This window comes from Hemiscyllium ocellatum, chromosome 1 (assembly GCF_020745735.1).
Source record: "Hemiscyllium ocellatum isolate sHemOce1 chromosome 1, sHemOce1.pat.X.cur, whole genome shotgun sequence".
In the NCBI taxonomy this organism is placed as follows: Eukaryota; Metazoa; Chordata; class Chondrichthyes; order Orectolobiformes; family Hemiscylliidae; genus Hemiscyllium; species Hemiscyllium ocellatum.
The window spans coordinates 69,521,104-69,534,182 of NC_083401.1; the positions used below are offsets into that span (position 1 = coordinate 69,521,104).

General features: G+C 41.3%; 1 protein-coding gene across 1 annotated transcript in view; it reads left to right on the forward strand.

Annotated features, from left to right (window-relative positions):
• Positions 1 to 13,079, forward strand: part of atp8b5b (ATPase phospholipid transporting 8B5b) — a 206,312-nt gene that overhangs the window by 71,523 nt on the left and 121,710 nt on the right. The window contains exon 11 of the mRNA XM_060849059.1: positions 2,048 to 2,244. Within this exon, the coding sequence (XP_060705042.1) occupies positions 2,048 to 2,244 (197 nt within the window). The remainder of the gene's footprint in view (positions 1 to 2,047; positions 2,245 to 13,079) is intronic.

Genomic DNA, 13,079 nt, shown 5'->3' on the forward strand with positions numbered 1-13,079 from the left:
TGTTGCTGACCAGCTGTGCTTCAGGGACACCCAGCTTTGAGCTACTAGGTCCATTCTGAATTTATATCATTTAATACTGTGTTAGTACCATGCATATGATTAACAGTGTTCTCAGTGTGATGACAATATTTGGTCCCAGCAGTAATTGTGCAGTGGCTAAATATTGGTGGGATTTCACAGGCAATGCAATTAGTGGTGGCTGTCCCACTTCCCATTTAGTTAACTGACGCCCTTAAGTGGCAAAGCTTTCTGCTTGTCCGAATCAAACACCTTGTCAGGATGTCCCCAGCAAAATGCACATTCCTAGCTAGAAGAAATCACCCTCCCACTGTCCTGTTAATGATGCCCCCACTCCCACCCCCCTCCTCACTGGGGTTTGACTGATTGGATCCAACTATACTATACCCTGATTGATTAGTAGCCCATTGGTGGGGAGGGAGGGAGATTGGGGTTAGAAACATTATGTTTTAGAACAACGGAAGCCTATTCAGTGTAAAATCCAGTTTGAACTTCCATGACCGGCAAAGACAAGGTTCTTCCTGATTTTCCAGCCAGTAGATGGGGCCATTAGCACTTCATATAATCTTCGAGGAGAAAGTGAGGTCTGCAGATGCTGGAGATCAGAGTTGAAAATGTGTTGCTGGAAAAGCGCAGCAGGTCAGGCAGCATCCAAGGAACAGGAAATTCGGGTTTCGGGCATAAGCCCTTCATCAGGAAGCCCTGATGAAGGGCTTATGCCCGAAACATCGAATTTCCTGTTCCTTGGATGCTGCCTGACCTGCTGCGCTTTTCCAGCAACACATTTTCAGCACTTCATATAATCCCATCATTATGCACTTAAGGCTGGTCTATTGCGACTATCTATTACTCTGGGCCTAGCAACACAGGTTCAACTCCTATCTGCTCCAGAGCTGTGTACTAATATCTCTGAACAGGTTGATTAAAAATATTTATGCACTTAAGGGAAAGGCATCTCACAATAAATGCTGTTACAATTTAATTTGTATCTTCTGAATTTGAAAATCATAGGCAAGTTTAGAAGAACCTTTACCTGGGGCATGTTGCTGAAAAAAGGAGAGCTAGGGTGCAGGTGCATAGTTCCTTGAAAGTGGAGTTGCAAATAGACAGGATTGTGAACAAGGCATTTGGCACACTTGCCTTCATTGGCCAGTGCATTGAGTAAAGGAATTGGGAGGTCATGTTGCAGTTTTACAGGGCTTTGATTAGGCCACTTGTGGAAAAATGTGTTCAATTCTGGTCTCCCTGCAATGGAAAAGCCGTTATTAAACTTGAAAGGTTTCAGAAAAGATTTACACGGATGTTGGTTAGATTGGAGGACTTGTGTGATAGGGAGAGGCTGAATAGGCTAGGGGTTTTTAACCCAGGACCATCAGAGGCTGAGGGATAACCTAATAGAGGTTTATAAAATCATGAGGGGCATGGATAAGGTGTACAGCCAAGCTCTTTTTCCTAGATTAGGGGAGTCCTAAACTAGAGGGCATAGGTTTAAGATGAGAGGGGAAAGAGTTAAAAAGGACTTGAGGGGCAATGTTTTCATGCAGAGGGTAGTGCGTGTGTGGAACAACTACCAGAGAATGTGGTCAAGGTGAGTACAGTTACAATATTTAAAATGAATAGGTACATGAATAGGAAGGGTTCAGAGGGATACGGACCAATTGCTAGCAAATGTGACTAGATCAGTTTAGGATATCTGGTCAGTGGGGATGAGTTGAACAAAAGAGTCTGTTGCCATGTTATATGACTCTATAAAACTCTCTCCTAAAACAAAATTCATATACATCTTAATGTATCTATGTGCTTTAAATAGTCACTTTTTTTGGCCGGGTAGTAACATCCAATGGCAGTAATGTCCATGAGGGTTCTCTGGATCTTCAACCTAACTTTGGAAGATTAATGTAAGCAGCTATTTGCCTTAGGTTTCTACGAGTATTTGAGAACCCCACCATTTAAATCCACATATTTACAAGTGGGTATTACTTACGACTGATGTCAAAATATTATTGATGATTTGTCCTGTGATTTTCAGATTTTTGGCTTCCTCATCGTGATGTGTACAGTTTTGGCTATTGGAAATAGTATCTGGGAATCTCAAAAAGGATACTACTTTCAGGTCTACTTGCCATGGGATGTTGATACGCCAAATGCTTCATTTTCTGGATTTCTTATGTTCTGGTCGTATGTGATAATTCTGAATACAGTTGTCCCAATATCCCTTTATGTAAGGTAGGTTTATTTTTAAACTTTCAGTCCAGTTTTATTTAAAAGTTCTTTGAATGCATATCTCATTCAAAAATGTTGTAGGAGTATAACATAAAACCAGTATCTGTTTTTAGATTTTGATCTTTCTCAATGTCTAATTCTTTTAGTCCTTTCTTCTCTTTCTTACTGACATACTTTTGTTATCTTTTTAATCTGCTTGCCTATGACTCTCTTTGTAATTATCTTGACAACTACTTTTCTGTTTTCTGCATTCCTATCACAGTTGTATCATCTATTCAATGCTCTTATATCATCAAACTTTTTATTCATTCAACTTTCTCTTTCTAGAATTTGTTCATTCCTTTTATCTCCATTTCTTTAAAGCTCTCAGTTTCTTTGAAAGTACTTGAAACGTTTCTCTATATCTTTAAATCTGTTTCTTAGTTTCTCACCTTTTCGTGGATCTGTTTGCATTTTCTATATTTCTCTCGCACTTTATTTTTTCATTCAACCTTCCATGGAAGTAACAAAGTTTTGTTGTCAGGCACCATTTATGTTCTGTGTAGCCATTGAATTACATCATAAGGACATTCTCCTAATCTAGCATTGAACATCACCTAGGGTATTTTGTTAGTTAATGTATTAGTTAGTCACTGAAGCGTGTACATGAGTCTCCAGATGTCCTTTAACAATAGAACAAGTCTATGCATATGTAAAATCAACCAAGCTTTGTAATATGTATTGCTGTTAGTAAGGTCTTAACAAAAAAAATCAAAACAATGTTTCATCTTTTTTCCTAACACTATCTGACACATAGACTAAATCCAGAGAATGATACTCCTGACTCATTTCCTTTTGTTTCGACTGAAGTCCTTCTGGTTTCTTCTTGAACTGTTGAGACAATTTTACAACTCCTGCCTATATCTGATGGTATGAATCTTCCACAGTTCTGAGTGCCTGATGTTGTCAATTATGACAACTTGATTATCTCTACCTCAAACTATCCTGATTTATACCCTGCTGAGCTTTTCCAGCAACTTCTGTTTTTGTTTCTGATTTAGAAGTTTTGCAAGATGAAAAAACACTTGCTGCACTGACTGGTTTCCTCTGAACAAGACTGAAAAATTTCCTTGCTCTGAGAAAACCTGCTTTTTTTTTGAATGAAAGACTTGTTTTCTTCTGAACTGAAGTCAAAACCAGATTTGTTCTGATTACTGTACACATTATAAACTCAAAAGTATTACCATTTTATTCCATGAATGCTGTGCAAGCCTGTCAGGCACTTGACTGAAGACATATATCTTATTGGAGATTGTATATTTAGGTCATTGCTACAGAATCACTTTCTGATTTTTTTCAAGGAAACTTTCATAGCCCTAACCCATATCCATCTACCTCTCTATTTAAAAGAATCCAAATCTAAAAGTATAGTATTTGTACTACAAATTTCATTATACCTCCCTGAAAAAAAAGTGTATCCTTAAAAGGCACATTCATTTTCCGTCAAAAAGCCGTTCTCAACACGATTTCCACAGAACATCTACAGTAATAATAAGTTTACATTAAATATGTAGTTTTATGGTGCATGCTAATCAACAGTTTCTTCAGAGTTATTGTTAATTGTAAATGTAGAATCAGCTCAAAATGGACAATTTTAAATGTTTAATTCAATTCAATTTTCAATGGACAGGGTTTGTTTTAGCCCTGAATGATAGGGCTATGGCAAGAAGTTTGGGGAAGTCAGATGAGATGTCTAACGAGGCTGCACTTCATGTCAAAACCGAAATGTTGCATTTTCCAATGAAGTCCATAACACCATAAGATGTAGGAGCAGAAGTAGGCCACTCAGCCCATTGAGTTTGCTCTACCATTCACTGAGATCACGGATGATTTGATAATCCTCAACTCCACTTTCCTGCCTATCTCTATAACCCTTGATTCACTTATTGTAAATTTATCTATCTCTGTATTAAATGTATGAAATGCCAGCCTCAACAGCCTTCTATGGTAAAGACTTCCACAGATTCACCACCCCCAGAAAGGAGAAATTCCTCCTCAGCTCCATCTTAAATGTGTGATCCCTATTCTGATATTATGAACCCTGATCCTAGACTTGCCCACAAGGCAACACACAGATGTGGTCTTACTAGTGCCTTGTTTAGTTTCAGAAAGACCTCCCTATTTTTATCACATACAAAAGCAGAACATGCTGAGAAACTCAGATTTGGCAGCATCTTTTCGGAGAAAAACAGAGTTAGCATTTTGAGTTTGTTCTGATGAATGGTCATTTTGCTGCCACACCTATTGATTCTCTGCAGCAGTTGTTTTTCTGTCAAATCTTCCCTGAGAAATAAAGGCCAACATTCCATTTGCCTTTCCTATTTCCTGCTGATGCCAGCCTTTTGTGATTCATGCACATGAACCCTTAAATCCCTCTGAGCTGCAGCATTCTTAAGTCTGTTTCCATTTAATTAATATTTTATTATTCCTACCAAAATGCTCCCACATTTTCCCACATTATATTCATCCAGCCAAAGTGCTGTCCACTCACTCAGCCTATCTACATCCCCGTGTAGACTCTTTGTATCATCCACACTGCTTGCCTATCCAACTGTTTTTGAGTCATCCGCTAACTTGGCTGTTGTATAGCCACTTCCTTCATCCAAGTAATTAATATATATTGTAAGTAATAGTGGCTCCAATGGTGATCTGAGTAGCATTCCAGTAGTTACAAGGTAAAAGCTGAGGGGATATGTCTCCTTAAGGGAGAGTCTTGGACCAGAAGGCATAGTGTCAGGATAAAGAGGCATCAATTTAAGATTGAAATGAGAAGGATTTTTTTTCTCTCAGAGGGTTGAGATTCTCTCAGAGAGCTGTGGGAACAGAGTATTTATGAATATTTAAGGCTGAGATAGATAGGTTCTTGATCAGTAGGGGAATCAGGGTACTGGGGCAAATGCAGGAAAGTTTCAGTTTGCCATCCTGAAAATGCCCCGTTAAGCTCAACTCTCTATTCTCTTTGTTAAGTAAACCTATACTCATGCTAATATACTACCTCCAACACCAAAGCTCATATCTTATTAGGTAGCCTTTTGGGCAGTACATTATTGAATGTCTTTTCAAAATCCAAATATATTGTGTCTACTGATTTCCCCTTTATTCTGCTTGTTACCTCTTTAAATAACTTTGTCAGACATGCTTTCCCTTTCATGAAACTGAGCTGCCTGTGTTTGTTTTTATTATTTATTTCTAAATGCTATGCTATTATATTCTTTATAGTGGACTCTAATAGCTTCTCTAATGGCAAATTTTACATGAACTGGTCTATGGCTACCTGAAGTGTCTCCTTTACGTTTTGAATAAGGATGTTAGATTGCAGTTTTCCAATCCTCTGGGACTATACCAAAGTCTGATAAGATGGCTACATGTGCATCTGAAATCTCTATAGCTACTTTGTTTAAAATCTAGGAATAAACTCACCAAATCCAGAGCTCCCTTTAGTTTCCTTAGGAGTGTTACTCTAGTGATAGTTGTTGTCTTCATTTTTAATCTTCGCCACCACCTTGGACTCCTTCGTTATTTTGTAATTTTGGAATATTATGAGGGTCATCTATTATGAAAATTGCTTTGCCATTTCTTTGTTTCCTGTTACTTTAATTTCCCAGCCTCATTCTCGAAGGGACCAATGTATACTTTGGCCTCTCTTTTCCTTTTCATACATTCATACATTCATGTTAAATAGAACAAACTTTGAATAGATATAGTAACTCAACAATGGGCATCATGAGGCCAGGTAGGCAATCCACAGAAGCAGAATTGTATTCCCAGACAAATGCAACCTCATTGCCCAGTATATCCCCTGCTATACCATTATTATTAAGTCAAGGGATCAGACTGATTCAATACAAATTGCAGGAGGACATGCCAGAAGCTAGACGTATGTAAAAATGAGATGACAACTTGCTGAAGCTACAAAACAACAAGTGATAGATAGAGCAAAGAAGATTGAGGAAGGCAGGGCAATAGACATTGTCTACATGGATTTTAGTTAAGCCTGATTATTAAAGTTAGATCATATGAGATTCACAGAGAGCTTGTCAATTGGATACATAATTGGTTTGACGGTAGGAGACAGAGGGTGGTGATGGATGGTTATTTTTTGGACTGGAGGTCTGTGACCAGTGATATTCCACAGGGACTTTGGTGCTGTGTCTGCTGTTGTTTGTTATTTATTTAAACAATTTGGATGAGAATTTAGGAGACATGGTTAGTAAGTTTGCAGATGACACCAAACTTGGCGGTATAGTGAGTAGATTACAAAGGGATCTTGATCAATTGGGCCAATGGGCTGAAGAGTGACAAATGGAGTGTAATTTAGTGCCTTAGGTAGTGTTGTAGAACAGAAAGACCTCGGGTTCAAGTTCATACTTCTTTGAAAGTTGCATCGCTGATAGACAGAGTGGTTAAGGAGCTGTTTAGTACGCTTACCTTCATTGCTCAGATTATTGAGCATACAAGTTGAGACGTCATGTTGAGCTTGTGCAGGACATTAGTGAGGCAACGTTTTTGGAGAACTGTGTACAGTTCTGGTCACAGTGCTACAGTAAGGACATTATTAAATTGAAGAGGGTTCAGAAAAGGTTTACTAAGATGTGAGCACGACTCGAGGGTTTGAGTTATCAGGAGAAGCCGGTTAGGCTAGGACTTATTTCACAGGGTTGTAGGAGGTTGAGCAGTGACCTTTTAGAGGTTTGTAAAATCATGAGGGGTATAGATAAGCAAAGATCTTTTTCCTAGGCTCGGTGAGTTCAAAACTAAGGGGCCTATTTTTAAGGTAAGAGGAGATTTAAAAGGGACCTGAAGAGCAACTTTTTCACACAGAGGGGAGTTGGTATGTTCAATGAACTGCCAGAGGAAGTGGTAGATGCATTTAAAAGACATTTGGATAGGTACCTGAATAGGAAAGGTTTATAGGGATATGGGCCAAACTCAGGCAAGTGGGACTAGTTTAGTTTGAGAAAATTGATCAACATGGATGAGTTGGATTAAGGGTCTGTTTAAGTGTTTTATGACTCTCCCACTCTTTAAATTATTGCAAAACTAATAAATCAGATCTGAGCTAATCCAATCAGTTCTGCAAAGTTTAGTCATGAATAGCAGTGGGCAATTAAACAACTGACTGGAGGAGAGTATAAATGTCACCATCCTTAATAATAGGGATGCCAAACACATCAGCGCGAGATAAGATTGACGCATTTGCAAAAATTTTCAACCAGATGTGCCATGTGGATAATCTATCTCTGCCTCCTCCAAAGGTCTCCAGCATCATAGATGCCAGTCTTTAATCAATTTGATTCTCTCTACATGATATTGCAAAACAACTAGAGCCACTGAATAGTATAAAGGCTGTTTATAAGCCGACAAAGAATATTACCTTGATAACATTCTGGTAATAATACGGAAAACTTGTATTCTAGAACATTCTGCACCCCTAAACAAGCTGTTCCAGTACAGCTACAACACTAGCATAAAACCAGTAATGTGGAAAATTGCCCTGATAAGTCCTGTGCACCAAATGGATGAATGCAACCAGGTCAATTACTGTCAATCATCACTAAAGCTTTTGAAGGTGTAATCAACAGTGTTATTAAGCAGCACTAGCTTAGCATTAACCTGGTCACAGATGCTCAGTTTGGGTTCCACCAAAACCACTCATCTCCTGACCTCATAACAACTTCTATCAAACATGTACAAAAGAGCAAAATCCCTGAGGTAATGCCAACATGACTGCCTTAATATCAAGACTGCATTTGACAGAGTGTGCCAACAAAATGCAAGCCAGTGGGAATTGGGGCAAAACTACCTGCTGGTTGGAATCATATCTGAGACAGAGCAAGATAGTTGTGGTTGCTGGAGATCAGTCATACGCACTCCAGGACATTTCTGCAGGAATTCTTCAGGGTAATGTCCTCAGCCCAACCATCATTAGCGGAGTCATCAATAACCTTCCCATTATATCAGATTAGAAGTGTGGATGTTGCTAATGATTGCACAGTGTTTGGCAACTGCTCAGATATTGAACATAGAACAACAGCGCAGGACAGGTCCTTCGGCCCTCGATGTTGCGCCAACCTGTCATACCAATCTGAAGCCCATCTAACCTACACTATTCCATGTACGTCCATATGCTTGTCCAATGACGACTTAAATGTACTTAAAGTTTGCGAATCTACCACCATTGCAGGCAAAGCATTCCATACCCTTACTACTCTCTGAGTAAAGATTGAAGTAGTTGTTGTTCAAATGAAGCAAGACCTGCACAATGTCTAGATTTGGAATGTCATGGGGCAAGTCATAAAATTGTCTCAATGCTTCAGAAAAAGGAAACTAGAAAGCATCTGTCAGGCAGAGAGGAAAGGGTCATGTGAGGGGGCCGTGGTTTAATAAGGAATTGGAATCCCTTGTTAAAGGGAAGAGGACGGCAAAAATCCTTAGCACCTTCCAAACCTAGAATGACTACCATCCAGAGGATAAGGGCAACCAATAGATACAGGGAAACAACACCACCTGCAGGTTTCTGTCCAGCCAATTCACTAGTTGGAAAGATATTAACAACAACATTAAAATAATGCTTCAACCTGTTTCCCAGCGCTACTGTTGTGGGGACTCAATTCCAGAGAAAGTATACTTCTTTCTCAATTCTTTACTTTTCTATATAAGTAACGCTTTCTAGTTTCCTTTTTTTGAAGCATTGAGACAATTTTATGATTCCACTCTGATTCTGATGGCATGAATCTTTCCAGTTCCGATGGCCCAAATGCTTTCAATTCTGAACTGAAAAAGTTCCTGCTGAGAAAAAAAAACTGTTCTCCTTTGAACTAAATCTTCTTCTTCTGAACTAAAAGCAAAACAAAATGAATCGTTTTATTCTCTTTATTCTGCACATCATAAACATAAAAGTGTATACCTTATTCCATTATCGCCCATGGCTCTTCTACACCTTCCCAATCAAGCTTCCAGGCCTAATTGCTTTTATATGTCTTCTTGGAACTGTTGCATTTCGGTCACTGTTCCAGGATATTTTATGACACTTTTAAAAAAAACCTTCACTGCACCCATGCACATTCATCTACTTCTCTTTTTTGAAAACAATCAAATCCAAAATTCCAACATATATCATTACACATTGGCTTTTCATCCCATTGTTCTTTGGATGTTAGAAACACGTTTTTGAGAGTTTGGTGCCTAAATGCTGTCCAGTTGAGCTTGGACTATCCACTGGGCAACTCTTAAGAAATTTTATTCTAGCTGTTTAACATTTCACTTCTTTCAATCATCTAAAGAAAAAATATCAGTTGGGGTCTGAAACAGATCCTGATAAAGAACTTTTGCCAAGAACCAGAGAGAGTGGAGAAGGACATGGAAAAACTTAGAATTCAAGAGTGAATGCAGAGGAAGTAGCTGTATAAGGAATAGGTGAATCTGGTTGGTAAAAATTACAAGCAAGTGGTCAAAGTTTACTTTGTGTATGATTAAGATCTTTTGAGTTGGCTGCATGAGAAAACATTGAGTGAGAGACAATGATTTTTGATCAGAGGACATTGGAACAGTTGACCATTCAACTGTGGGTGCACGGTGGCTCAGTGGTTAGCACTGCTGCCTCACAGCGCCAGAGACCTGGGTTCAATTCCTGCCTCAGGTGACTATCTGTGTGGAGTTTGCACATTCTCCCCGTGTCTGCGTGGGTTTCCTCCCACAATCCAAAAATGTGCAGGTTAGGTGAATTGTGCATGCTAAATTGCCCGTAGGTGAAGGGCTAAATGTAGGGGAATGGGTCTGGGTGGGTTGCGCTTCGGTGGATCGGTGTGGACTTGTTGGGCCGAAGGGCCTGTTTCCACACTGTAAGTAATCTAAAAAAAACTCTCTTCTGCCTCCTACACAATTTAGTATGATGCTTAATTTAGTGTCATCAGCAAATGTGTTTATTTCTCTTTATTCCTTCTTCAAATTTAAGGAGAAACTGAGGCCCTAGTGTGAATCCATGGAGGAGTAAAAAATGAGGTCTGCAGATGCTGGAGATCACAGCTGCAAATGTGTTGCTGGTCAAAGCACAGCAGGCCAGGCAGCATCTCAGGAATAGAGAATTCGACGTTTCGAGCATAAGCCCTTCATCAGGAATAAGAGAGAGAGAGCCAAGCAGGCTAAGATAAAAGGTAGGGAGGAGGGACTAGGGGGAGGGGCGATGGAGGTGGGATAGGTGGAAGGAGGTCAAGGTGAGGGTGATAGGCCGGAGTGGGGTGGGGGCGGAGAGGTCAGGAAGAGGATTGCAGATTAGGAGGGCGGTGCTGAGTTAGAGGAAACCGACTGAGACAAGGTGGGGGGAGGGGAGATGAGGAAACTGGAGAAATCTGAATTCATACCTTGTGGTTGGAGGGTTCCCAGGCGGAAGATGAGGCGCTCCTCCTCCAGCCGTCGTGTAGTTGTGTTCTGCCGGTGGAGGAGTCCAAGGACCTGCATGTCCTCGGTGGAGTGGGAGGGAGAGTTAAAGTGTTGAGCCACGGGGTGATTGGGTTGGTTGGTTCGGGCGGCCCGGAGGTGTTCTCTGAAGCGTTCAGCAAGTAAGCGGCCCGTCTCCCCAATATAGAGGAGGCCACATCGGGTGCAGCGGATGCAATAGATGATGTGTGTGGAGGTACAGGTGAACTTGTGGCGGATATGGAAGGATCCCTTGGGGCCTTGGAGGGAAGTGTCCACTTCCCGCTCCTCCGCCCTTGAGCCCCGCTCCTCCAACCGCCACCAAGACAGAACCCCACTGGTTCTCACCTACCACCCCACTCCGCATACAACGTATCATCCGCCGCCATTTCCGCCACCTCCAAACGGACCCCACCACCAAGGATATATTTCCCTCCCCTCCCCTATCAGCGTTCCGCAAGGACCACTCCCTTCGTGACTCCCTCGTCAGATCCACACCCCCCACCAACCCAACCTCCACCCCCGGCACCTTCCCCTGCAACCGCAGGAAATGTAAAACTTGCGCCCACACCTCCACACTCACTTCCCTCCAAGGCCCCAAGGGATCCTTCCATATCCGCCACAAGTTCACCTGTACCTCCACACACATCATCTATTGCATCCGCTGCACCCGATGTGGCCTCCTCTATATTGGGGAGACGGGCCGCTTACTTGCTGAACGCTTCAGAGAACACCTCCGGGCCGCCCGAACCAACCAACCCAATCACCCCGTGGCTCAACACTTTAACTCTCCCTCCCACTCCACCGAGGACATGCAGGTCCTTGGACTCCTCCACCGGCAGAACACAACTACACGACGGCTGGAGGAGGAGCGCCTCATCTTCCGCCTGGGAACCCTCCAACCACAAGGTATGAATTCAGATTTCTCCAGTTTCCTCATCTCCCCGCCCCCCACCTTGTCTCAGTCGGTTTCCTCTAACTCAGCACCGCCCTCCTAATCTGCAATCCTCTTCCTGACCTCTCCGCCCCCACCCCACTCCGGCCTATCACCCTCACCTTGACCTCCTTCCACCTATCCCACCTCCATCGCCCCTCCCCCTAGTCCCTCCTCCCTACCTTTTATCTTAGCCTGCTTGGCTCTCTCTCTCTTATTCCTGATGAAGGGCTTATGCTCGAAACGTCGAATTCTCTATTCCTGAGATGCTGCCTGGCCTGCTGTGCTTTGACCAGCAACACATTTGCAGCTGAATCCATGGAGGACACCACTTTTGCCATTCTGGTGATAGTGTGCCTTCTTATTGTTTCATTTCTTCATTTCTGATCTCCTTTTGCATAAATGTAAAAAGAAAGAGATTAGCAAACGAGAAGAGAAATTAGAAAAGTAAGTAAAGACATCAAGGAATTACGGTGAACTTGTGGAGTCTGCAAGATTGATGCTTCGGCTTCAGCTACTTACAATCTATATTAATGCTTTAGTTGGGTGGCAATACAGAACCAGTGAAATAATACAAAGATGCTGCAAAAAGGATCTAAACTGGTTAAGGGATTGGGCAAGAAGGTGGCAGACTTTACATAATGTTGGGAATTGGAACATAGCTTAAAATTCAAAGACTAGTAAAATTGATTTTCACAAAGAAAACTGTTGTTTACTTAGCACTTTCTAGGACCAACAGGTGTTTCAAAGTGCTCTAAAGCCAATAAAGTACTTTTAAATTGTATTTACATTGTAATAGAGTCATAGAGGTTTGCAGCACAGAGAAGAGCCCATCGAATCTGTCCTGGTCAAAAATAACCACCCAACTATTCTAATCCCATTTTCCAGCACTTGGCCAATAGCATTTAAATGCTTTGTCATTGCAAGTGCAATCTAAATACTTTTTCAATGTTATGAGGGTTTCAGTGAGTTCCTCTTGGTGAAAAAAGATTTTCATCACTTCCTCTCTAAACCTTCTGTCCCTTACCTTAAATTTATGCCCCCACTCATTCCAAGGGAAAAGTTTCTTCCTGTCTACCTCGTCTATGTCCCTCATAATTTTATACATCCCAATCATGTTCCCACCTCAGTCTCCATTGCTCCAAGGAAAACAACCCCAGTCTATCGAAGCTTTCTTACAATTAAAACTCTCTAGACCAGGCAACATTCTGATAAATCTGCTCTTCAGCACAATCACATTCCTTCTCTAATGTGGATACCAGAACTGCACATAATATTCTATCTGTGGCCAAACCACTGTTTCATACGGTTCCAGCATAAACTTCCAGCTCTATATGGATGTTCTGATAAAGGTAAGTATCCCATATACCTTAATAACCACTTTATCTGGCTGTCCTGCTAACTCAAGAGACTGGTATACATGCAAACGTAGGTCCCTCTGATCCTTAGT